The sequence below is a fragment of the Microchirus variegatus genome (genome assembly GCF_963457635.1).
Source record: "Microchirus variegatus genome assembly, chromosome: 6".
In the NCBI taxonomy this organism is placed as follows: domain Eukaryota; kingdom Metazoa; phylum Chordata; class Actinopteri; order Pleuronectiformes; family Soleidae; genus Microchirus; species Microchirus variegatus.
This window is the reverse complement of record NC_139807.1, coordinates 25832283-25859888: the sequence shown is the minus strand read 5'-3', so window position 1 is coordinate 25859888 and position 27606 is coordinate 25832283. Positions and strand designations below refer to the sequence as shown.

General features: G+C 40.6%; 3 protein-coding genes across 3 annotated transcripts in view; 2 read left to right on the top strand and 1 right to left on the bottom strand.

The window, feature by feature from the left end:
* The first annotated feature begins 3228 nt into the window (after positions 1–3228).
* pabpn1l (PABPN1 like, cytoplasmic) lies at positions 3229–10471 on the top strand. The gene is made up of 6 exons (XM_083890779.1): positions 3229–3492; positions 5140–5266; positions 7273–7340; positions 7432–7538; positions 8488–8575; positions 9812–10471. Exons 1-6 carry the CDS (start codon positions 3418–3420, stop codon positions 10154–10156), a joined length of 810 nt encoding a protein of 269 aa, XP_083746905.1. The 5' UTR covers positions 3229–3417; the 3' UTR covers positions 10157–10471.
* Positions 10472–10604: 133 nt separating this feature from the next.
* On the bottom strand, positions 10605–12363 carry trappc2l (trafficking protein particle complex subunit 2L). The gene is made up of 5 exons (XM_083891644.1): positions 12288–12363; positions 11844–12016; positions 11012–11099; positions 10807–10886; positions 10605–10727 (listed from the first exon to the last, which is right to left on the bottom strand). The coding sequence occupies exons 1-5, from the start codon at positions 12318–12320 to the stop codon at positions 10682–10684; spliced, it is 420 nt and encodes a 139-aa protein (XP_083747770.1). The 5' UTR covers positions 12321–12363; the 3' UTR covers positions 10605–10681.
* Positions 12364–12867: 504 nt separating this feature from the next.
* galns (galactosamine (N-acetyl)-6-sulfatase) overlaps positions 12868–27606 on the top strand; it is a gene marked incomplete at both ends in the record, with an annotated part of 32493 nt that continues 17754 nt past the window's right edge. The window contains 10 exons of the mRNA XM_083890932.1: positions 12868–12975; positions 13233–13356; positions 14818–14892; positions 14976–15078; positions 15990–16136; positions 16859–16925; positions 17836–17963; positions 18079–18218; positions 18291–18394; positions 26455–26597. Coding sequence (XP_083747058.1) covers positions 12868–12975; positions 13233–13356; positions 14818–14892; positions 14976–15078; positions 15990–16136; positions 16859–16925; positions 17836–17963; positions 18079–18218; positions 18291–18394; positions 26455–26597 — 1139 coding nt within the window. The remainder of the gene's footprint in view (positions 12976–13232; positions 13357–14817; positions 14893–14975; positions 15079–15989; positions 16137–16858; positions 16926–17835; positions 17964–18078; positions 18219–18290; positions 18395–26454; positions 26598–27606) is intronic.

Sequence of the window (27606 nt, the reverse complement as noted above, 5' to 3'; positions counted from 1 at the left end):
AGAAAGATCGTGGCCAAGTAACAATGCACATAGATGTAGGCCTAGTGGCCAAGAGAATGGGTACACGGCGGACACCCAGGATTAAGTCATGACACCTACAAATTGAATGTCTTCATGACGATCAATCTGGGGAGAAAAAAAAAAGTTTTAGTCCAGTAGCCAACCTTGAATATAAGGTACGTACATAGTCAGAATTGATTGTAGAATTAAGATGATTAAGGCTTAAGGAATGCCTTCAAAGTTCAAATGTAAAACAGTCAGTAGCTCATACAGCCACACTAGATTTTAAATACCTAAACCTTTATATTTTATACATTTGTGATTGAATTAATATGATATATTGCCTTCAGCTATTACATTATGTTGTTGAGCCATAACGTTTGCATTGGGGTAGTGAATTGTTTCTAAAAAAAGTTGTCACTCACCTTCTTCCATAGTGGCTTTTGCAAATGATGGGTCCGACCAGGTCTCCGTGAGCATGAAGCAGAAGGTTGTTCCTTTAAAAAAAAAAAAGAAAAAAGTTTGTATTTTAATAACATTAAAAGTTTGTGTGTGTGCGTGTATGTATGTATGTATGTATGTATGTATGTATGTATGTATGTGTATATATATATATATATATATATATATATATATATATATATATATATATATGTATGTATGTATGTATGTGTATATATATATATATATATATATATATATATATATATATATATATATATATATGTAAACACATACACACGTGTAACCCTGAATCTGGCTGTAAACATTTAACATAATTAAAAAACAAATTCATCTTTCCGGTGTAAAAACTCAATATTTATGACCATGAACGCAACATTGAATTAACATAGCACCGCGGTGCGTTCAGGGACAGCTCCGCTGATCGAGCGGCGAGCTGCATAAACCCTGCCGCCTGCATGTGACTCTATCAGACTAAAAGGATCGACACAAGGATAAAACCGAACAGTAGATCACTTAAAAAGACTCAACTATCCTAAATAATGTGGCGTAATCTCCGTCAAATACCAGTGAAAAGTCTAAAATCTCAGTATTTAACAGGAGAGTCTGGTTCGCGATTCACTCGTTTGGGTGTGTATGTGTATAAAGCGTGATTAGTAGTTAATGATTATTATTGATAATAATAATAATAATAATAATAATAATAATAATAATAATAATAATAATAGGCTATTATTAATAGCCAAGCCCTACTGCTTGGCCAACATTGAGCTAAGGCTAAATAATTAAGCTAACAGTACGGCAAACATTTAACTTACATTGACACCTAGCTTGAACCAAAGCTGAAACGGAGCAACTAGCTAAGATTAGGTCAGAATTGAGCAGACAGTGAACGGATAAAAGTTAAAAGAGAATATAATTAAATCCACAGAGTCACCATTAAGCTAATTTAACAAGAGTAACTCACCATTCTGAACGTGTCACAAGACTGGACCAGGTCAGAACACGCCATCTCGGAGCTCCTTCTGCATACACGAGCTAATGCACCTGAAGGCCACCTTTTCGGCGTCTGACGTCACGCCAGGTGGTCTTCTTTGCCAACCGGTTAATGGCGGTTGGCAAACAAACAACGATTTTGTGCATTGTTGCCGCAACAAGTTCCCTCCTCCTGGAACTTTCTTTGTTTCTGTAATTCGAGTTCAAGTTCTTTTCTTCTTTAGATGTTGTTGTTGGTTTGTTTTTCAAGACTTTCTTCGCGTCTTTCTCGAGTTGCAGCAGCTCGTGTGTACTCCTCTTCAAATTAAACTCCACGGTAACAATAGCGGGGATGCTGCTGGAGGAAGTTAAATAGGAGCAGGAACCAATCAGCGGCCATCAGCTGATTGGTTCACCTGCGTGAGGATGAGCGTGCACTGTTGGCAATCAACCATTTGGTGCACTACCGCCACCATGTGGTATGGAGTCTATATGAAAATGTTCACAACGCTACTAGAACGTGCAGACATTTTCTCAATCAACAAATAGACATTTTCCCATTCTAATTGCTGTAGTAGTTGCCAATGGTAGACAGCTACTTACTACAGGCAGGGTTTATATGTTGATATGTGCCATTATTGTGAAACAGTATGAAATTAAATATTAAAAAAATTCACCCAAAAAAAAGAAGACATTTTCTCATTCTGATTGCTGTATAATAATAATAATAATAAATAATAATAATTATAGCCTACATGTCCTCCTGCCAAACAACCAGCTGTTATAGTTTCCCCTTTCACAAAAATAAATGTACTACATTACAGTGTATAAAGAGAACGGTATATAATCTGTATGAAAATAAATTAGCACGCTTTTATTTTGAAGTTTTTCACTTCACTTCCGCTTCCGGTCTGTCAGTCCCCATCCCGAGAATTAAGAAACGAAAAACAAAAAAAGGAATTTGCAAAAAACACATTTGGGCCGTTATTTTGTTTTGTTTCTTTCGTTTTTCGGTATTTTGGCAGAATACGAAAAAAGTGGCGCTGTTTCCATTTTTTCATATTTTGGTTCAATACGAAACAAGGAAAGAGCGGCACTGTTTCCGTGCTCTCGTTTGTTGGTATTGTCAAAAAAACGGATTATACTTTAGTACCTGGACCTAAGGGGGGAGCAAGGGGAAATGTGATTTTTGCCCTTATAATCAACCCTCAAAATGTAGTGAGCTCTCATAATCATTGAAAAAATGTTCTCTCTCAGTTGTTGTTTGTGCTCTCTCACTTGTTCCACGGAGAAAAGAACAAATCAGGGAGCGCAAAGAACAAGTGCATTTTATATATTGTTTTGTATGTTGTGACAATAAAACACAAAATATTTTGAATGATTAAACCATATATTTTATGTGTTGTTTGAAAATATTGACACAAATAATAAAATAATTCCATACACCCACGGGTTGTTTTGTTTTTTTCCATAAGGATCAGATATATTTAGTCTGTCAGATTCTGTGATTGTTGTTTTGTGCACATTGAACTCTTTAAGTGTGAAACAGGATTTTTTTCAGAAGCTTTTCCAGTCAACATGAGTGTTTTTATTGTTTTTATTAATGATGTGCCATATTGAATAGCTGAATCCTGTGATTAAGGCAAGGTGAGGGGACATGGTAGACACAAAGGGGGCCCAGTCTGGGACCCTTGATGCAGCAGATGCGGCACTGGCGCGCACACACCCTCCTCCTTGTTCTCCTCCTCTTTCGCCAGCAGCGTCCATCACGTGCGCCCGCACTGTCAATCAAACCCCCCGCGCCATGACACGCATTCACAGGTGATATCTATTAGCTTACCGCGCATCCCATCAGGTGTCGCGTCTGTGGACCATTAAACCCGTTTCCGTACTGTTTTGGAGGTATTTGTGAGGGGGAGGGTTTTTTTTTCCGCCGAGCTGCAGCGTTCGCTCTGCAGATGCCATGTTGGAGCAGTGAGCATGGCGGACAATCATCTGGAGTACGGCTACCTGGAGGAGGGCGAGTGTGTCGGGGAGCATTTCACCGAGGACCCGGTGAGTCTCTTTGGACGTGGTCGGTGCAGCAGGAGCGGCTAAAGATGCCGTTGCGTTTGCCCTTGTCGTCGTTTGTTAGCACGCGTGTCGAGGTGAGGTTTGTCACGCTGCCTGCAACAAAACGTAAGGAAACAACCGTGTGTGGAGAAGATAAACGACGACGTCGTCGCTGAGCCTCGTCCCGCAGTGACATGTTCAACATGGACGCTGTCCGGCTCCCTCCACGTCCGCTCCTTCGCGGTTGAATACCGAGCTCGTTGCTGCGAGTTTATGGTGATATCGTGTTGTGTGCACAGTAACAACAGATATAAAATCCTCCTTCTGCCATGAATGTAGTCACAGGGCCGGCGCTAACCATTGTGCTTCCCACGGTAAGATGGGAACATGGTGTCTGTACCTTAAAAGCATCACCACAGCCTGTGTGTTTTTATATAAAAACACAAACGGTGTTTCCTACTACACTAATTCACCACTCCTGGCTGATAAATGACCACCTTATTGATATTAAACTGTCTATAATGGGGGCTGCAAATAATGGTGTGCTCCATTTGTAGTCGGAATGTCCAACTAGGAGCAACCTGACATGGAATTCCAAGATGGCTGCCTCTGTACAAACACTGCTACTTTCACCACTAATGACATTACTGTTGTATTTGTTTCACAGTTGTACACACCGTACTGCTGCATTTCGTTTAAATGTTGCTACACTGATTCTGTGTGCAAAAACAAACCTGGAGAGCGTTATCGACTCGCTAGCCCAGGCTACGTTTCCCCTCCCTGTTTCGACTTCTCTGAACGCAGCATAACGACTGTTTTGATAGTCCTCTCATTATTTTGTACTCAAAATAATCCACAACTCAAATAACCTTGAAACCTGTTTGAGACCAGTCTAAAAGCCTAGCAGACTGTTTGACGTAGGTACCAAGTCCAGCAGATGGCGCTGTTGAGCCCAGATTGGCCTTCAACTATGCATCAGAAGAAAACGATGGAGGTCACAAATCTAAACTTCTCTTGACCAGTGTGTTAAAGTATTTGGTGTTTTACGCCACAGACGGCAAATTAACAAAGAAATGGCTAACGTGCGGAGTTAGCGGCAGACTTGGTACCTGAGCTTCCTCTGGTGGCACTTGGAGGAAAATCAGAAATACTGTTTATACTCGAGCTGCAGCTAATGGTTATTTTCATTTTCGGTTAATTTGTACGTTATTTTCTCAATTAATCATTTGGTCTTTTAAATGTTATAAAATGTTAAGTGTTCTAGAATATCTTCCACAGTCCACAAACCAAAATGATTAAATTTAATGATTTTTTTTGTTATGTGAAGCAAAGAAACAAAGAAAATCTTCACATTTAAGAAGCTAAAACAATCAGAAATCTTGTTTTTTTTGAATGAAAAAAGCTTCAAACCGATTCATCGATTATCAAAATAGTTGACGACAAATTTAGTTTCAGCTCTATTATACCAGGGTACACGATCGGAGTGGAATTTTGACCAGAGTTTGTAGAAAATGAAATGACTAAATCTCTCGCTTCATCTTCATCTAATTAAATTATACCAGTGTCTGAAGTATATGTGAAGATGATGATGATGATGATCTTATTTGGAATGAATCTGTATTCATTCTGATTTTTCTCTGTGTGTGTCAGGAGCTGGCGGCAATTAAAGCCCGGGTTCACGAGCTGGAGATGGAAGACGAGTCGGGGAGATTACACGACGACGATGACCGATGTGACGTGTCGGAGATGCAGCTAATGACCAGTACCCCTCGTCCTGGTGAGACACCGCCATTGTTTTTTTGTTCTTGTGTCGCGTCAGTGTTTGGGTAAATACAGATTCTGAACCCAAGCAGTGTGCGGCAACTGAGCCTATAGGCAGGTGTGATAACTGCATCCATCTGGTCAACACCTGTGGTCAAAGCAGTGTTCACATGTGCCTCATCACTGCTCAGTGAGGTCAAGCAGAAGGGTCCTCCTTTACTGCCTGTGGCCATTTTCTGCCTTTGTGCGTCTCCTCCTCTTCCTCCATTGTACTCTTCCTTTCCCATATGTTTGGGTTCCTCCTCAGTTTTGAGATGCACTGTCAATAATGATGCAAAAAATAAACACCCAGTATGTTGACATGACAAAGAAACACTAAAACCAGACATTTACAACACAAGTAGTCGTTTTAGTTGTACTTTAAATTGTAAATAATGTACAGTACCGTTCAAAAGTTTGGGATCACTTAGAAATGTCCTTATTTTTGAAGGAAAAGCACTTTTTTCAATGAATATAACATTAAATGAATCATAAATACACTCTATACATTGTTAATGTGGTAAACGACTGTTCTAGCTGCAAACGTATGGTTTTTAATGGAATATGTACATAGGTGTATAGCGGCCCATTTCCAGTGTTCTAGTGGTACATTGTGTTTGCTAATGGCGTTAGAAGGCTATTGGATGATTAGAAAACCCTTGTGCAATGATGTTGGCACAGCTGAAAACAGTTTTGCTGGTTCTTTGACCAAAGGGCAAAATGATTATTTTGAACAATAATAATAATAATTTATAATCTTGTCAATGTCTTGACTATATTTTCTATTCATTTTGCAACTCTTTTGATGAATAAAAGTGTGACATTTAATGAAAAACACAAAAATTGTATAGGTGGCCCCAAACTTTTCAACGGTAGTGTAATTTATTAGTTGAGAGTTGAATAACTAAGTAACTGGACCCAACTTCAACTGGACCCAAACTGGTCTATGGACCCCTTTTACACCTGGCATTAGAATGTGTTTTCTGCGATGAGATAGTTGTTGAACGCTTCACCACATGCATTTACACCTGGTATAACACGTGTCTCCGGTGTCCACATCAAGATCTGATTGCTTTTTTTGAAATTGAGGAAATGGTCCATTTGCCCTGATGCACTATGACGGTGAGGTGCTTTTTTTCAAAACAACAAAAGTATCTTGAAAGTACTTGAAATGTTCTATAATAATAATAATAGACAGCATCACCCTGAACAAGGATGTGTGCACGCTAGCTGTGCTCTGAGCCACCAAGTACCTCTGCTCAGTTGTTGTTGGGTGGAGTGGAGACATTTACACTTCTGTTCAGTCTGGTCACAGTGCGTCTCCCGACCACCTCCTGAAGTGGTTTGGCAGATCAGATAATGTACACTAGGCCTGGGCAATAAACCGAAAATTTACCGATACCGAAATTTACAACGATAACAGACTTCATTTTGCCCATGTCTGTATAGTCTGGGTTTTAAAGAAAAATGTAAAAAAAACAAAACATTTTTGCTGTGTGTAGCTAGAACGGTATGTTCATGTCCCTTTTTTAAAACGCTCCACTTTTAGGCAGGACGCCCTATTTTTCCTCCCATTTCCTCCGGTAACTTCCTTCATTGATCGTTATTGAGGTGAGCTGCTCAATATATCGTGATATAGATTTGACGGCGTATCGCCCAGCCCTAATTTACACCTGTATTTATGTTTAAGTGGTCAGGTGCCATCTGATTACAGACAACACATTTTAATGCCAGGTGTAAAGGAGGTGTTTTCTACGCATGTCCCATAGTTCAAGCCCTCGATTTTGACCCAGAAATCGTAGAAGAAGCTGTTAAACCTAATCAGAAAACGGTGATTGAAAGTCAACATGGTCTACAACCGTAGCTCAGTTTAAATACAACGAAACATAATTGACAAACTGAGAAAACTGAACATGGTGTCTGTAGAAACAAACTGTTCGTTTGACCTGGACTAACCTCTGTGTACATTCTTTTTTTCCCCAGGCCCTTTCTACAACATGACTCCTGAAGAGAGAATAGATGCAGACAACAGATCAGTCTATGTAGGAAATGTAAGACGTGTCTGAATGCATATTCTTCAAACACGTATTGAGCATGTTTTTCACGGCTCTGACCTAAACATGCTCTCCCAACAAATCCCAGGTAGACTATGGAGCGACTGCGGATGAGCTGGAAATCCATTTCAACGGCTGTGGACCCGTGAACAGAGTCACTATCCTGTGTGACCGATTCTCTGGCCATCCCAAGGGGTGAGTTAAGCTTGTGCATCACGTTTCTGTCTAAATTGTTTACTGTAAAGCCATTTATGCGTTTACTGATACTTTCAGAACTGTGCTGGTTCCCTAAATTGTGCCTGAAATAAAAAATATCACTGTATTACAGCTTTAAAATGTCAGCTACTTCAGCCATTACAAACACAGTGATGGTTTAACTTAGAGCTGAAACAATTATTCGATTACTAAATTAATCGTCACTTATTTTGATAATTGATTAATCGATTTAAACAAGATTTCTGATTGTTTTAGCTTCTTAAATGTGAATGTTTCCTTGTTTCTGCTCCACATAACAAATAAATCATTAAACTGATGCAAATCAAATGATGGACATTATTCAACCATGTGGAAAATTGAAATTCAAAATTATTATCATGACATAAAACCAATGATCCTAGACCAAAGTAGGCGAGTCTAAAAGTGGCAGAGCCATCGGTGCTGAAAGAGGGAAAAAAAGATTGTGACCTTTAAAATTGAATCAAGGATTTGGAGAATCGTGACACCCCTAAATATCGATCATACACAAATTGGTGATATTATACCCAACCTTAGTGGTTCTCAAAGAGCGGCCCGGGGGCCAATGGCGGCCCGCAGAAACATTTCTGACGGCCCACAATGAATTACAGTTGATAGTTTTAATCCAGGAGGTACTAAGCTTGTTAAATGTTTAGTGGACATTACTGGATACAGACCAATAGGTGTAAACTGTACAACTGCAATCTGGTCATTAAAATGATCACAAATGGGATTTCTTTCAGTTTTTTTTTTCCTTTGGTGGCCCTCAGTCCAACGTTGGGTTCCTAAATTGGCCCTCGGGTATCAAAACTTTGAGAACCCCTGCCCAACCCCATACTGGACAATGTTGGAATAAAATAATGTTAACATGTTGGAATTTATTTTTTCTCTCTCCTTCCTCTTTTCACAGCTTTGCTTACATCGAGTTCTCAGACAGAGACTCTGTGCAGAGTGCCATTGGTTTGCATGAGACCTTGTTCAGAGGGAGAGTCCTGAAGGTGAGTCACATCACGATACATGATTTAAAACGTCAGATTCTCACTGACCATCAGCATCATCACTAATACCAGACTAGAGGTTACATGGAGATGGTCGGGTAAAGGCTGTAATATTGACTGCTCGTGGTTAAAAAGGTTGCCCATAAGTAACCAGTTGGGCACCTTTGAAGTTTTATCAGGAGCTGGGTCATGTCTTTACAGTAGCCCCCAATGGACAAAGCATATTAATGTATACAAGAGAAGGGTGAGGGATATTCAGCTACAAAATGAAACTTCACCAGTAAATCATTTTATCATTTGAAAAAAACAAATGAGTCCCAGCACCTTTTTCTGTCTGCCATGTTCGTCTCAATCCGCTTCTCTAAAAGACCAGTCTCTAATAATTAGTGACATCAGTTAACCACAGTAATGTAGTGTTGTGCAGTAAGCTTTTTAAAAGAAAATGCACACTCTGGCTGGTTTATCCTTTCAGGCTGCTGTAGAAACACAGTGACAACATCTTGTGCTGCGTTCACACCAAACCATCAACCATGGATAATATCGGACACATTGTTGCACTCTATCTCTTATGGAGTGGATCTCTGCAGAGAAGAAACCCCTGTCATGTTGTTTCACAACACCATCTGAAGCTGGACTTAACTTTGAGCTTCACCGTGTATACTTTCATACTTAAGCATGACGAGCAGAGTAGACTAAATCAAAATGCTTGTATTTGGATCATCATTCCTGGCCTGGCCTGCATCAGTCTTGAGCCTGGGTTAGCAGGATTAGCTGCTCGTCATGAGACAGTATTGCTGGTGCATAACTTGCAGACACTGAAAAGTATGAAAGAATGTGTGACACCAAATATGGATGATCAAATCCTTTCATTTCATTCTTTAACCTTTAACACCTGGTAAAATTTAAGTGGTCTGTATTTCAGAATGAAGTTTTGAGAAAAAAAAAAAAGATTTCATTTCATTTTCGTTAACTATAATAACCCTGGGGCACACCCTCAAATAAGTTTCTCCTCCATTATGAGCAGAGTCCAGCTGCAGGCAAGTACGTGACGTCATCTGGAGAATCTCAACACGGTGGTCATCATGTTTGCTTGCAGCATTATGCTACAAAAACCAAATGATTATACACTTTAACAAATATAAATACAATGGCTTGTTGCATTTCGGGCCAATAAACCCTCCTAAGTGTTACACAGTGGACCTTTTTCTTAAAACCCATGTTTCCTGTGGCTTGCAGGTAATGCCAAAAAGGACCAATATGCCAGGCATCAGCACCACAGACAGGGGAGGACACTCCAGAGGAGGAGGGGGAGGAGGACACTCCAGAGGAAGAGGCCGAGGTTATCGTCCCCCCAGGTATCAGAACAGCTCGCGAGGCCGATTCCGGTACCAGTCGACCAGGCCCCAACATCAAACACCCCACCCTTATTACGGAGGCCCTTCAGTTGCGAAGAGACAGTGGGGACACATGGACTACCACGAACAGATGCCTAAACGTTATCCGTGTCTTCTGCTCATCACGCCGCCGTCCGACGAGTTGGGGGAAGCTTCGAGTGGACAACACTACCCCCAACAGCGCTAACACTACCCACAGTCTACATCCCCGAGTGGGTTAATGGAAATAATTTTAACAATTGTTTCTAGGCATTACTGAGTGGAGTGTGTGTGTGTGTGTGTGTGTGTGCGCGCGCGTGTGTGTGTATGTACAGAATGGAGAAGTTTTACCCATGCATCAGTCTTGAGTTGGACACAATGTAAAGAACAAGGGCTTGGGAGCACAGATTGTTGGCATTAGAAGTTAAGTTGCTGTGGATGCATGGACAGACCTCAAATCACGATGCAGTCGCATTTCTTGATGTTTTTACAAACTGAATGTTTAGTGTCGCTGCTTGCAATGTTAAGTATCATGCCTCCGTATGTATAACTTTTTTTTTTGGGCTATGTTAAGTGAATAAATAAAACAAATATCTGGTATTCCATTGTAGTGAAATGACACGCGGCAATGTGCAACAGATACATTTTTATTAGTTATGCATTTCACAATTAAAGGCAACAAGTAAACAAAAGTTCAGTATTATGTACAGCGGAGAACGAGTAGAAACGGACATCATCCAGTTTGCACCATCATCCCCGTAACTATTCCATCAAAGACCCTGAAGAACAAACAATGATTAAATAACCGTGATTAAAACAACCCTTTAAAAAGATTTAAAAAAAAAAGACTTTACTCACTTGGACTGAATGGTGTCCCCAGGATTGTGGAAGGGGTTGCACATCACGTCAGTGAACGAGTTGTGTAATTTTCTGAACATCTGGAAAAGAACGATCACAGGTTAAATGGTGAATTACTGTGAATCAACAATCGGTGCAAACGGTTTTACAACTGGTTTAAACTGACAGTTAAACTGTTCATCTGTTGTGAACAGACGTAACTTACACTTCTTATTTCATTGTCCCTCAGTGATGTGTTTGAAGAGTCCACCACAATGACGAATTTCACTTTGGAGTTTGTTACATACCCGTATCTAGTTCACCAGTCAAGGATGGAAGAGGGTAGTTAGTCATTTCCTGTCTGTTAGTTCACACATTTGATACTTGAAGGCAGTATCACAAATAAAGAATTATTGTAATGGTCAAATCACTTCATATATAAAAACATAGAACTACGCATGAAATTCCGGACCCTTAAAAAAAAAAGTGTATATATATAGATGTGTGTATATATATATATATATATATATACATACATATGCATATACACATGTATAGTTACTGACATAAGATAACTTTAGATCACATTCTAAATTAAGATCGACTCATAAAAATGCAAGTCAAGTACTTAAATTAAGACAAGACTTGACTCAAATTAAGAAAGTTTTGTCAATTCCTGTCATATTGTAATGAACCTGGTTTCTTCATAACATTAATATCTGTTCTAATTTTGAACGATAGATGAAATCGACTCGTCTTCTGACCGATTGTCCTGGCTAAAATAAGTTGAATCCATTCAGATAATTCCTTATTTATTATTATAACGACTCTTGTAACTCCTATTTCCAGGTATTGTTATGGTGTTGCACATTTTCATATTCTCTTCATGCACATTTGTCAAAATATGGGAGTAAGAGTGAGGAAATGGAGAAATAAATGCTTTTGAATGGCATTCCAATATTCATTAACAAAAAAACTAACAAAAAACAACAGGTATAAGGGGATTTTGCCACCTCTCACTGACTTAACTCATAAATAAACACAGAAGCAAAGGATACACTTTATAGTCTTCAGTAGGATAGAGCAGACCCAGGTACAGCTCTCTCTGGTCTCCTAGTGATTTGCCCACAGCTGAGATCTTCTCCTCCACCACATCCAGAGAAGTGTGTACTGTGTAGTGAAACTTCAGCTCGTTTTGAGTGGGCACGCTGCGAATGTACAGCGGGTAATTCTGAGGGTTGGGAAAGAGTGCAGAAAGCTCAGTTACAACGAAACACGTCCATTAAATCGTCATAAATACAGCGAATGTTGGCAGCAGCCTGTCCTCAATAGATGCTAACGCTGTTAGCTGCCTTGGTGCATTTCATGCTGCTGAACTCTCTGACAGCCAGGCAAACATGACAACTGTTACCGATTCCGTTCTAAGAAGGTGTTAAATACGTTTGACGTGACAAAACATAGTGCAGATTAAACCTCAGACATTTCAAAGCAACATCCATTACCTCTTTCGCGATTACTGCTATGCACACCGCCATGTTAGTTCCTCCTCTGAGCTGTCAGACGCGATCACGTGACGCGTTGCATTCAAAGACAGTTGGAAAAGTCAAAATAGAGTTCAGTTTCTGGTTTCGCTATAGAACTGTACGTAATTAAAACCGTTTAATGTATATTATCCGCTAAATCCATTGTGGTTATACGTTGCTAACCTTTTGGCTTCAATTGTTTATCTGTTAAAGTGTCGATATGGTTACTTTTAATTAACAAACTTTAATTGTGTTTAGCGCGAAGTAAAAGCTAACAGAAGTTCGTGAATGCACCAAAAGTCGAGGGACAAACTTAAGTGTGTTTTCACTTGAACGATGTAGTCGTGCTTTGTAATTGTTCGGTAATAATATTTTGACAAAATAACAACAGTTAAAGAAAATAAATTCCGAATTGAGTCAAGCGGGCATAACGCAAAACCTGCTCTACTGTTTATGCGCAAACATTGAGCCTGAGGATCGCACGAAGACAAACAAACCACTTCCTATAAGTAGTGGCTCATCTCATATGATCGAGTGAAGTGGATCTCTGCTGCGAGGGATGGCTGCTCTAACTTTGCTCCTGTTGACTACACTAATATGTGGTTCTTTGACAGAAAACCCATCAAATGTTTCGTCTCCAAACATCATCATCATGCTCATGGACGACGTGAGTCATTTACTTCTTCTTTTTAGTCCAACACAGGAAAAGAAAAGAGTGCACTGATTCAGTTGTGAGTTATGAATATTAATATTTTCTCCCTCCTGAAACAGTACTTATATTATCATCATGTCTGTGTCTTTGGAGTAGTAGCTGTAACTCTAACTAAGCATTTAACATTTAAGTGTGAGGCTGTATAGTGTGTATGTGGACCTGCACATAATATGTATGCTGGATTAGTTAATAATCTGGCCTTTGCTCTACAGATGGGTTGGGGGGACTTGGGGGTGTTTGGCCAGCCCTCTAAAGAGACCCCTAACCTGGACGCCATGGCTGCTGGGGGAATGCTGTTTCCAAATTTCTACACTGCCAACCCTCTCTGTTCCCCATGTGAGTCAGTAATAATCCCTTATAGACAACTTTTATTGAAATTAAACAATTACAGATTACATTACAATTCTATAATATGTAACCAAAAGAAGAGCGCAGGTGCATAACGGTGAAAAAACAGTGTATAAATCGCAAAAACCATGCAAAAGGTCCATAATCAAAGAATCAAAAATGAGTTTTACCTCTGCCATCGTTGTTTAGATTCAATTCTAACATCATCAGAGAAACTTTAAGTCAACACTGAAGCTGGTTTTCCAAAATAATAAATCTCACCAACAAACTTCACTGAAACAACCTTTCATGTAAATCTCAAAATGAACAACATTTCTCAGTCACAAAGCAACACTGTTACCCATAATATTCATATTTATTTATTTAAAGCAGAACTAGACCGGAAGTTCCTATTATCGCTGTTTTTTTTGGTGTGTATCTGCGTCATTACCTTGTTTATGAAGCCTGACGGTTCGAAACAAACAGTTCAGCCATTGCTGAGAACGTTGTGTTTTATTGTAATCTCGGGGCTCAACGAGATCACTGAAAATCCCGTTAACGTTACGTAAGCAGCGGTTCTCCTGAACAACCGATCGTCCTGCTCCGGGCGGTAGTCCGGGCACATCCGGTTGCGTACATTGAACCGCAGAAGAAGAATAACGTCCGTTGTGGAGGTGTTTCACGAGCAACAGTGTCTTCTGACTCTGGGTCTGACTCCGGTTTAAAGTCATAAAGGGACTGCGGCGGAGAGTCATGACGAAGCTATTTTTAAACATTGTTAAAACAATGTTTTGATAATGAGTAGCAATGCATCCACCGCTCCAGAGAGGGAGCTGCGCTTCTGAGAGCTGACGTGATAGATTACGTCACTTCCAGATACCTGGCCAATCACAACACAGGTGGGAAGGCTCTACGCTGGCTGGCCAATCACAACACACTCTGTCTTCTCGGGCGAGATTTATGGCTAAAAATAGCGCGACTGACAAGCGCTTCGGAAAGGACAGATTTCAATCGGCTCGTTTACATCAACTAGGAGGATTTTGACCATAAAAACAACTTAATATATGTAAGTAGACCTCCATAACTCACATATATGTGCAACAGGACCACTCTATGTGACCTTTAAAAAAAGCAGAGAATGACAAAATTATCTTTTAAAAAGTATACACATAAACCCCAATGAATCAGAAATGCAGCAGTTTGCGACTTTGCGTCAATATAATTTCTATATCCTATCCTTGTATAATTTACTTTTGGTTGAAATAAAAGCAAATGACTGAAATTCCGGGACTTCAATAATAATAATTGATATAGAATCATATTGTCTGGCAACATTTGCATATTTTCAGTTGCACAACCTTTGTATCCTATGACTGCTTAATCGTTTCAAATATTGGTTTTAGTTTATTTTATGAGTGTGTTTGTTTGTTTTGTCATGTTTCACCCTGCGTCACCCTGGGTCACCCACAGCCAGAGCTTCACTTCTCACCGGCAGGCTGCCTGTCAGAAACGGGTTCTACACCACCAACGCCCACGCCCGCAATGGTACTGCCTCAGTACACATACAAACAGTGATATTACACCAATAGTTATTAAATAACTAATTATGTTTACTTTTTTTTAAATAGCATACACACCCCAGGAGATAGTCGGAGGGATCTCTAAGGATGAGATTCTGTTACCCCAGATGCTGAAAAAAAGGGGCTATGTCAGCAAGATAGTTGGCAAGTGGTGAGCTCTTTATCTTTGATCTTTATTCCATTTCTCATCTCATCGTGACCTGAGAAAATATTGACTTCTTAACTCATTTTAAACACAGAAAAACCAAAAGAAAGAGTAGACTCTCTTCTTTCATCAGACGTCATTGGCAGTGAACGGTTGTATTTGAATTGACGTCTATAGACGCCATTGGCAGCCAATTCATTAACGACAATAAATGACTCGTTCAAATTATTTTTTTCAGCATATAATTTTTTAACAGATCATTAACGTTAGTTTTGTGGATTTGCATAGAAAAATATAATTCCACTAGAATAGATGATGCCAAGTATTCACTCTCACTATAGCTGTCGGGTTAGGGTATGAGTATATTGCAATATATGATTTTGCAGATATTCCGTATATTGCAATAACGTGATAATATCATGTTGTGGTGTCTCTGCCATTTCCTAATTCCTCCCAATTACCACTAGATCCTGACTACGTTACCTTGCAGTCAGGCTTTTAGATTTTTAGGATTTTTTTTAGAGGGAAGCGGACCTTTCGTATCAAGCGCAGAATGGATAATTTCTCTATGCGCAGTTATATCTCCACATCCATATATGACATACATAATGATCTTTGTGACGAGGATCGAGTACAGTCGCGATAAATACAGGGGATAGGTGCTGTTCCACTGTGATCTTTGACAGACTCTAAGCGGGTATAGACAGGCCAGCTGGCAAAAATCTACGGCCAGCTATATCCGCGTGTCATCACAACATCATTTCGGTGGTTACCGGGGGAAAAATAGCATCTTTAGGGCGTCCTGCCTAAAAGTAGGGCGCCCAATTTCTTATTATTTTCAGTACAGGACGCCCGAACGCCCTGCTGGCTAAAAGCCTTCTTGCAGTGTATGAATACTCTTCCTTTGTCACCCAAAGGCATTTGGGCCACAGACCACAGCACCTTCCTCTGGAAAAAGGTTTTGATGAATGGTTCGGTGCACCAAACTGCCACTTTGGCCCTTACAACAGCAAGCAGTCGCGACCCAACATCCCCGTCTACAACAATTCAGAGATGGTCGGCAGGTAGTATCACACTCAAGCCCTCACAGAAAGACACAAAAGAAAAAAAACATCTTCTCTCGCTGTGACTCAGTGGAATACTTTGGCTGTCTGTTCAAGTGTCTTCCCTCCTCTTCCTCTCTCTGTACCAGCTGTGCTTGTGTATTCCATTTTCCGCCCATTTGTTTTTCCCCAAAACTGCCATATGTGTATTCAGGGTCATTGAAACTGGCAGCCGGGCGTGTTTTTCGCTTAGCCATGGGTTTAATCAGCGCTGCATACCTGGGCCCTGGACACACACGCGCACACACACATATACACACAGGCATACGTACGCCCTCTAGAGACGGCAGGTTGCGTTGGCTGTGTGCGAGGACACCTGGAGGCAGTGAAGCATATAAAAGAGAGACGCCTGTCACCGCTTCTGTGTTTGCCGTGTCACGCTTCAGCAGCACCTCATAAAAGTTCCCTCTGCTCAGCTCTGCTGAGACTTCCACCGAAATATGTCTCTCACCAAACAGCTTCTACAAATACAATCCACGGGGAGAGAGACGTCTGCTCTCATTGTCCTAATGATATTGTCTGCAGTCGTAGTTTTGATCAATGTGGAGCGACATTGTAAAGCCCCGATGATGCAATTGATGTCATTGTGGAAGAAGAAGTCGAGGAGAAAGAACAGGGCACAGACAGCAGGCATTCAGACCAAGGTCCATTTATTGAATCATGTCAACGCACTTGTTTTTCAGATACTATGAGGAGTTTGCGATTAACAGGAGTACGGGAGAGTCCAACTTCACGCAGATGCTTTTGAAGGTAAGTTGAGGCTCACCATCTTTTTTTCCAGGGCTCTTTGCATAGAAGATGATAGAAGATCTTTACACGCATTTAAAAAGTCTGATTTTAGTCAGAGTAAGACAATATTTGTATTTGGGACTCTGGAGGCCCTATGAAAAGTGTGAAAAATATGACTCACTCATGTTTTTGTGGTCCTACTCAGTCTAAGTACAGGAGATAAAACACACGATGTTGACTTCCGCACTCATTGCTACGTCACAATGAGACATTTCTGGAATTGTTCTCTCGTGGAGCTCCACTTTGTCCATAAAAAACGCGAGAGTGCAGGCGAGGGCAATAATATCTGGAAGAGCGGACGTCTACAAAGTGTTCTCTTCTTGGCTGCACAGTGTAGCACAGAGTTCTACACAAACTTCCAGCTTCAGAGGATCTTATGCCAAATAATTTCATTTCATATTTAAAAAAATAATAAAAAATAAACGTCCAAATGCTGCCAGTGCTCGAATCGAAGTACTAGAAACTGGAGCTTCAGTCTGAGTCTTGGTCTTGCAGTACTACAACATTTGTTACACCCAGTATATTTTCAACATTTCCTTCCATAAATCAAAAAAACTAAGAAATATTATTAATATTATTATTGTATTGTCCAGTAAAAGAAACATTCAAAACATCAAGTAACAAAATGAAAGTGTGATTTTGTCAGCATCACCCTGAACAAGGATTCATTGAAAATCTATGCAAACCTCTTAAGGAAAAATTTTAATGAAATTTTGAAATTGAGGAAATTATCCATTTGCCCTGATGCACTTTGACAGTGAGGTGACTTTATTCAAAAAAACAAAGATTATCTTGAAATGACTTGAAATGTTCTATAATAATAGTCAGCATCACCCTGACATCTGTGTTTAAAGTGTCTCACCTCTTGCAGGAAGGTCTTGAATTCATAGAGCGTCAGACTAAGGCTCAGCGACCCTTCTTCCTCTACTGGGCAGCCGACTCCACTCACGCCCCTGTCTACGCCTCCAAAGACTTCCTAGGAAAAAGCCAGCGAGGCCGGTAAACTACATCCTGCCTTACTGACGACTCTTTTATACACACACAGTTCACCCTGATGAGGTTATACATTATTGAATATTATTTTCCATCGGCTGTGATTGACTTCTCCCTGCAGATATGGAGATGCGGTGATGGAGCTGGACGACAGCGTGGGTCAGATCCTGTCCTCGCTGCGGACTCTGGGAATTGACAATAATACCTTTGTCTTCTTCACGTCAGACAACGGAGCGGCCGTAATGTCTGGCCCTCGTGAAAGTATGTCAATTCACGCATAATAAATAATAATAATAAAGCACTTTACAGTCATATTTGCTGCTTATTCCTCAGGTGGCAGCAATGGGCCGTTCCTCTGCGGGAAGGAGACCACTTTTGAGGGGGGAATGAGGGAGCCGGCCATCGCCTGGTGGCCTGGACACATAAGAAAGGGCACGGTAAGTTAGAATAACTCAGTGTTTCAAAGGTTGTGGTAACACTGTTCAAAGGTTCGGGGTCACTTGTCCTTATTTTTGAAGTAAGAACACTTGTTTTTCGACGAATATAACATTAAATGAATCAGAAATACACTCTATACATTGTTAATGTGATAAACGACTATGTATATAGAGGCCCATTTTCAGTGTTCTAATGATACATTGTGTTTGCTAATGGCGTTAGAAGGCTATTGGATGATTAGAAAACCCTTGAAAACCCTTGTGCAATGATGTTAGCACAGCTGAAAACAGTTTTGCTGGTTCTTTGACGAAAGGGCAAAATTATTATTTTGAATAAAAATCATTATTTCTAATCTTGTCAAAGTCTTGACTATATTTTCTATTCATTTTGCAACTCTTTTGATGATTAAAAGTGTGACTTTTAATGGAAAACACCTTAACAAAAAATTGTTAAGGTGAGCCCAAACCTTTGAACAGTACTGTACATCTTCCAAAAATATGCAAAATAATCACTTACTGAATCCCTAACGTCTTCGAGAGCCAGGTTTGTATTATTGTCTCTCCCCTGAATTGTGATGCCAAGGAAGAGCAGTGTGTAAAAAAAAAAAAAAAATAGATGTGTGAAAATGTTTTTCATTTCAAATGCTTATCAGCAGCTACCAGAAGATGAAATATTCTCTAAAAGGCAATGTACAATTCCGGGGGATCAGACTGAGAGTAAAGAAATAATTGTAGAGGTCGACTGATAAGGGTTGCAGTTCCACTGTCGACCTTTAGAATGGAGCGCAGGCGATGGCTGATATATGATGGCAATTTTTAGGAGGGAGGGGGCAATATATTTGACCAATTTTCTTTTTTTCCCCCCTCCATCTGAGTTCTCAGTTTATTAACAACAAGCTTAATAACAGATGTTTTACAAAAGTGCTTAACCTTCAGGCAAAACATTCTTGAAATATTTAATTAGGTTTGATTTGACTCGCATTGTAACATTTGTTAGAAAAACTACAGTGTAAATAAAGTTTATTAGAGTCTGAACAGACAAGTGTGATGGAGCCTATTGTAATTGATTCTTCTTATTGGGGCCGTAACAGCTGCAGTTCTTGCGAGGATCTTATTGTTATCCTTCAGATTATTATTATTATATCTGTGGTTTTCTGGTTATTTTTGAGGGGGTTAGGATGGCATAGGTCCCGAACCCGTGCGTTGCTCAAGGGATCTGTAGCGCCCCCTAAGGATGAAAATGTCACTGAATTTCACAAAACTTGGCGGGAAAATGTTATAGACCAAGACGAACAAAAAAGTCGACCGTAACCATGGCCTCAACTCAACAGGAAGTCAGTCATTTAGAATTTTGCCGTCCATTTTGGCGATTTGCACCTTACATAAATCAACAAACTCGTCGATTTGTCGCACCGACATAAAAAAATGAAAATGAAATGTTGTTGAACTGTTTGGTGGATTCAAAACGGTGTGGCCATGGCAACCCTTGCCGTTTTGGCGAATTTCAAGCATTCGCCCACAAAACAGGAAGTGCCCTATGACTTCGGCAAACATTGAGTTCCACAGAATTTCCCGAAACTTGGTGGGAAGACACAAAAGTCGACTGTAACCATGGCCTCAACTCAATAGGAAGTCGACCTTTTTGAATTTTTGCGCCCATTTTTGGATTCACAGATTCACAAGTCCGGTCAGGGAACTACTGCACTCCTCACCTTGTGTGGGGACTCTTGCGTCTGGATGCGAGGGCTCTATCATGACTACGCGCAGTCCCAGTTATAATTATTGTTGTTCCTAAAAATAAATAGCCAATTTGAGGGCTTAAACATGCCAGAATACACTTCAGTCGTGGTGAAAATGCACACGTGTGAGTGTGGTAAATTGGAAATGGGAGGGGCAAATGAATGACACTAATCTGCACTGCAGTGTTGTATAAACTTCATTTCATCAAAAAACTTTTTCAAACAAACTTTTTGGATAACCTAACAATGGTGAGGTATCTTTGCAGTACTAATCAAGTTTCTGACAACAAAAACTTTAAAAAAATCTGATGATTATTTAAAAAAATATATATATATATTGTTTATTGTAGAGCTGAAAGAATTAATCGATTATTTATCGATCAATGTGAATATTTCTTCGTTTCTTTTCTCCACATAACAAAGAAATCATTCAAACTGAATCATTTTGGTTTGTGGACAAATCGAGACATTCAAGAACATCATTTCGAGGTGTTTTTTTCTGACATTTTCTTGACCAAACGATTGATCAAGAAAATAATCTACAGATTAATAGATTACAAAAATAATCGTTAGTTGCAGCTCTAGTTTATTGTGACCCGTTAACGGGTGCAGTTTGTTCCGTTTCTGAGACTGAACTCCTGAAACAAGATAAACCTTGGCCACACAGTGTGTGAGGTCGTCGTCTTTTTCCCCAGTTTCCTCAAATATTTTTGGGCTGGAATTAATAATACCCCAACTCTCCGTCTCTCTCTCTATTTTATTTTTCCCCTCTCCCACCCCAATTTAACCCCCCCACACACCCCCACCCACCCACAACGTGATCCCCTAAGCCCATGCGTTCTGCAAATGACTTTTAATTGTATTAGGGGCAGCTGTGACACGGGGCTGTGACGCAGAGGGATTTGGTGGAGGAGCGAGCGGAGGCTGCAGTCTGCAGTAAGCCTTGCCCCTGGCTCATCTCACAGGCGTGTGCTGGGGCCTGATAGCACAGCAGAATAACGCGGGAGAGGGGGATTGGGAGCGTCTTAAGCGGCTAATCTGTTTGTGTGTTTGCTTAGGTTGGATTGAGCTGTAATGAGGACTTCAGTATCTGAATATGCCAGGCGCTCTGGATAAAGGAGCGGGGAGGAGAGTGGAGGGGAGGTGTGGGGGGGGGGGGTGCAGGAAAGAAGTAAAAGGGGGATGCGAGGGTATAGAAGAGGGAGGGAAAAAAGGAGGAGGAGTGTTGAAGACGCTGGCACTGGCATGAACGCTGTTGAGTTTGCAGGCTTTGCTGCACCTGTGCCACATTTTGACGAGCCAGTGTCGATGTGAAAGTGTGTCGAACATGAGTTTTTGATCCTACGTCCCCCACATAGATGTATGCTTTTTAAAAAAGGGGGGGGGGGGGGGGGTTGGGGCTATTATAATGTATGTAAAATGTGGACAACAGAAACCGTGAGCATTTTCACGGTTTCACATAACATTCACAACATTGAAGAGCATAATGTTATTGGCAATATTTGTGGAGCATGAACACACACACACACACGGATCCGCTCTTAAATCCAGCATTACACTGTCTTCATGCTCACGCACACACACACACAAACACAACCTGTTTTTATAAACATTGAAACTGTGTACACCGTTCATAAGTTTGGGGTCACCTATACAATTTTTTTTGTGTTTTCCATTAAAAATCACACTTTTATTCATCCAAAGAGTTGCAAAATGAATATAAAATATAGTCGAGTTATTCAAAATAATATTTTTGCTTTCATCAAAGAACCAGCAAAACTGTTTTCAGCTGTGCTAACATCATTGCACAAGGGTTTTCAAGGGTTTTCTAATCATCCAATAGCCTTCTAACACAATTAGCAAACACAATGTACCAGTAGAACATTGGAAATGGGCCCCTATACACCTATGTACATATTCCATTAAAAACCAGACATTTGCAGCTAGAATAGTCGTTTATCACATTAACAATGTATAGAGTGGATTTCTGATTCATTTAATTTTTTCCTTTTTACTTCAATAATAAGGACATTTCTAAGTGACCCCAAACCTTTGAACGGTAGTGTAATTGTTTTTTTTCATGTCAGCAACAGGCTGAGTTTGAAAGTGAAAATGTGTCTGTTTGAGGGCAGCAACTAGGTGACAGTCACAACTTGATCTGTACCGGAAAGCTGAAATTGACTTCCTCATAAAGCAATTCATGGCAGGTTCAGGGATTTAACATCAAATGTTATATTAAAGGTGCCATATGTAAGAATGTGGCCAAAAACAGTTACTACATTCAAATTCAAAATACCAAGGTCTTTTAAGGTTTCGTTTTCTAACGTAACTGGCAACCCGTGGTTGCTCGGCAGCTGAGACTCTACTGACTGCAATGATTGGTAGACGGCGGTAGGTAGCGCCACATGCCAAAACATGATTTCAAAATATAAACATGATTCGCAGTCTGCAAAATATTTTTTTTAATGCAAATATTTTGTCTGTACTGTTGTTGTTGGTGAGTTCAGTTTGTTATATGAACATTATTCCTGAGTCTCTGTGACATATAAGGAGGATTTTATGGCCAGTTGCTTTAGATTTATTACATAATGCACATTTAAGTTTCTAGCAGTTATTCTTGTAAAATAAACTTTTCTAAACTTTTTCATGTTCTTCCATTTTAGTAGTACAGTACTGCTTATCAAATAAAATACACATGTTTATGTTATCTATGTTTTATCTGTAACCAAGCAGTTCACCTGTACACAGCACCACTTCCTTTCAAACCTGGCTTTCAAAATAAGAGACATGCTTTATGCAGTCATTATTCTTATTAAACAAAATGCATGTTCTCATTATTATTGTTTGTTTTAGTTACACGTTTTTATGTTGTGTATGGTTTTAGTCATCATTCCATAACTGAACATGAAGTAATCGCACTTCACACGTGCAGAACCAATTCCTTAATGCCTGATGGTGACTTTATGAGTATATTGTATTGTGTGGATGGAAACTGCCATAAAAACACAGATTCTTCACCAACCAACCAAATGACTTTCAAGCTCAGTGGCAAATAAATGCCAGTGCCAGGAAAACCACAGAATAGTTGTGTGTGTGTGTGTGTTTGTGAATACAGTTGTGGCATCGGCTGTGAGGACAACGATCTTCAGATCCTCCCCTCGAGCATCTCTGGGGTTGTAATGACAAAGCTGCTTAGTTGGAGCTACTGTACTGTGCAGCTGTGGATTTGTCACAGCCCTGTGCTGCTTTGTGGTCGGGAGGACGCCCTTATTTTGTAGTCCTCTGAAATCTGTGTTGATCTGTGCATTGGAAAGTCCGTAAGCTTTTGCAGTGAAATAATGGAGACAATAAAACAGCCATGCAGGCCTTTGTTGAGCAGGTTTATCATACCAACTGAGAAAATAACAATGCCATTGGTATTGAGATGGGGGGGGGGGGGGGGCATATTTGGGTGGTGGGAGTTGGTGAAAGAAGGACAATTTCACTGTTTATTGAGGACATCTGTGCAATGAAACCTAGCTGAGGATCAAACTGAGTATCAGAATGTGGAAGAAAGTTGATTTCAGCGACTTTGAATATGACATTGATGTTAAAGGGGACATATGATGCATAATCAACGTTTAATCATTTTAAATATATATATTTATATATTATATTATATATTATATTAATATATATTAATGAGACGTTCCTGGAATTGTTGTCTCGGAGAGCTCCACTCTGTCCCTAAAAAAACGGTGCACAGTGCAGCACAGAGTTCTCCACAAACGTCCAGCCTCAGAGGATTTACTCATTGTGCCGGCTAGAGTCGGCAAATGACGGCTTTTCCAAATGCTAACTGCTGTTAGCTGCCGGAGCCTCAGTGACGCTGACGTAGTTTCCTGTGTCTCATTTGCATATTTAAAGAGACAGGCACTCAAAAGCGAGCGTTCTGAACAGGGCTGTTTTGGCAGAGTGATTGAACTGCTGTGGTGCTTCATCCTTAAGGTATTTTGACACTAGGACACCAGGGAACTAGCTTAACTTGGAGAAATAGGCTAATCTCTCTGCCAAGCATATAGTAGAGTTTGATCATGATGGACAGAAAAACCTATGTTCCCTTCTCCTGTCGCCGTGGTAAATGCACCTGTAAAGCCTCTTTAAGGGGAAACTTCTAAGCTATCTCTGGTGCAAAATTTTGCATAATATGTCTCCTTTAAGCATTTGGAGATTATACACCACTACAAAATAGACATTTATTAGTGACAAATGTCAGGAAAAAGTAAAAAAACAAACCAGATTGACATCAGTAGATGCCACCATGGCACCATCCTTTTCAAGGATGCAAGTAGAAGACCACACCAGGTGCACCACCTCCTGCCACTTTATTGGTTGTCCTGTGTACCTTATAAAGTGACCAGTGATGAGTGTAAATGACCCATGTGAAGTACTCCTCTTTAATAGGATTGTGTACTGGAATGAAGGAGCATGGGTGGTCTTAGCACAGGTGCGGATTCAGCATTCCTCCACTGCCCGAGGGGCGAGGAGGAGGAAGATGATGAGGGTGAGGAACAAAGACGCCGAGGTGGGTGGGGTTCGTCGGCCCCTGCAATGTTGTCGAGTGTCACGGTGCCTTTTGTTGCCTTTTTATCAGGCAACAGACACACAGGGCAGGAGTGGCAGGGACAGGGATAGAAGCGCTGCCTCCTCTGATAACCAGCATCACCACTCACAATACAGAGAGAGAGAGAGAGAGAGAGAGACTGTGTGACATTAACAGAGAGTGATGAGTCAGACGAAAAAATGGAAGAGGAACAAAGCGTTGGCAAAACAATGAAGTTCAGTTTAGACTGCAGAGCTAATAAAGGGAAGGAAATGAAAAGACGACGACTCTTAAGATAGAGTTTGAAAGGTTCGGCGCTTGGTCGTGCGAGTTGTTTAAACTACTAAATGTCAGTTTGTGCTTTTGTTCTTCCTTCTTTAACAATGTGTGTGTATACACTTTTTTTCTGGCATAACGACTGACCTTGTAAGGAAAAAAGTCCTCATGGAGACTAAAACCTGGTCCTAATGAGGCAGAAACTCTGCAAACAAAACACTGCAGGTCTGCTGCAATTCTGCAAGACTTTTTTATCTTTTTATTGCATTTGTATTTTTTTTTATTGTTTTTATTGTTTTTCATATATATTTTACCTGCTTGTTTTATGCCTGCTCTTATAAACGTCCCCTTTCTATGCTTTTTAATGTTTTATGGAAAGCACTTTGAATTACCTTGTTGTTGAAAGGTGCTATACAAATAAACTTGCGTTTAGGGCTAAGATTTTAATTGTTACTTTTGGTTAGGTTAGGTTCGGTTCGGTTATGGAAGTCCTAATGCACAGTCCTAACAAGAATAGCTGTGCAAACCTGCATGTGTATCTGTCGATCTAAAGGAGACTTAAATAAAATGAAGTGAAGGACTAAATCTGTTAGTGTATGTGTGCGTGTGCAGATAGATCATGGAATGCGTTGCAGCGCCTTTTCTGTGGCTAGTTCTGTGGATACGGCTGAGAAAAAAAATGGAATTCATTTCATTGCTTTAGAGCTTGTGTATGTGATTTTGTGTGTGTGTGTGTGTGTGTGTGTGTGTGTGCTGGCTGCCGATAGGAGCACAGCAGCACATGGCGGTACAGCTGCACAGGCCTGATAGCTGATATCTGATTGTGAGCGCGCCGTCGTCCTCTAAGGCTCGCTCAGGAGAGAATGGAACGGAAGATCAAGGATGACAGCGAAAAAATGGCATTTTATCTGAAAATAGTTCAAAGTTTATAAATAAAATAAAGCTTTTCAGCGGGACTGGAAGAAGGAGATAAAACACCAGCTTGCTCCAGCTCCAGCCGCCTGCCTGGGCCTCATCCTCTCCTCACTTCCTCTCCTCTTTTTTTTTTTTCCTTTCCTCACCAAAAACTCATTTTGGAAATAGAGGCATTTTGGTTTTATAATAAACCTGCAGGCAGAGATTAGACAACAGAGTGTGGAGAAATGCAGCTCCTGCCACTACATGTGTGCACGCATGCATGCGTCCTATCGTGACTGTGCCTTGTTGCCTTGTTCATGAAGGAAATCCAGCGTGAAGGAGCGAGCCGTGTGGTATTCATGCAGCGTATAAGAGTCCAATCTTGATTTGTTGAAAAAGCATCAAGATAAACGTGAGATCAGTTTGTCAAGTGTACAAGAGGAGGATGTCTTATATCGTGTATGAACACCTTCCTTGAGAGGTTTATTTTGTGTGTGTGTGTGTGTGTGTGTGTGTGTGTGTGTTTCTCATGCTGCAGATGGTGCCTGTGTTTTGTGTTTTTGCAGGTGAGCTTCCAGTTGGCCAATGTGATGGACCTGTTCACCACCAGTTTGGCTCTGGCTGACATCAGTCCTCCTGAAAACAGAACCTTGGATGGATTGGACCTCACACCAGTCCTGCTGAGCAGCTCCCACACAGTCTTAGACAGGTGGGTACACACACACACACACACACACACACACACACACACACACACACACACACACACACACACAATTTTACTCAAGATTTGTGATATAATATATACTTTACTTTGGGACCAATACCCCTAAAGCAGAACTATGCAGGATTTTTTTTTACCCTGTGATGGTGCCAGTGTCTCCTTAGCAAGATCAGGGCCGCCGACCCAGAGTTGGAGACATCCTAACCAGGTAGTGGCTATAAGATCAAGGCAGTGATAGCTTCATTATTTAAATGTTCATCATGGCAGAAGCAGCCTTTGTCGGAGTAAGCGAGGAAGAGGAAACGTCTGTCTGACCGAGGGTTAGGGTTAGGCTTGGGGTTAGGGCCACACACGAGTAAAGATTGGAGCGGTTGAATTGTGTTCAAGAAGGATGGATGACCTTAGGAGTTTGAGACACAGGAAACTACGTCAGTGCCACTGAGGCTCTGGCAGCTAACAGCAGTTAGCATTTGGATAAGCCATCTCGAACCGGCACATTGCCGTCGTATATAAAATATAAATCCTCTGAGGCTGGAAGTTTGTGTAGAACTCTGTGCTGCACTGTGCAGCCAAGAATAGAACACTTTGCAGACTTACGCTCTTTCGGATACTATTGCCCTCGTCTGCACTCTCACGTTCTTTTAGGGACAACGTGGAGCTCTGGAAGACAACAATTCCAGGAATGTCTCATTGTGACGCAACAATGAGTGCAGAAGTCAACATTGTGTGTTTTATCTCATGTACTTAGACTGAGGAGGACCACAAAAACATGACTTCATCTTGTTTTTCAAGTCATCTTTTTTCACACTTTGCCTACTCATACGTCCTCCAGAGTCCCAAATATAAGTATTAACATGATTAAAAAGTTGCATAATATGTCCCCTTTAATAGCCATCCTCAGTGATCAGCTTGCATGTTGATAGCACTAAGTATGACTGCCCACACCTGACAGTAAAATGGATCCTGGTAACAACATGAAACCGGACCGTGCATC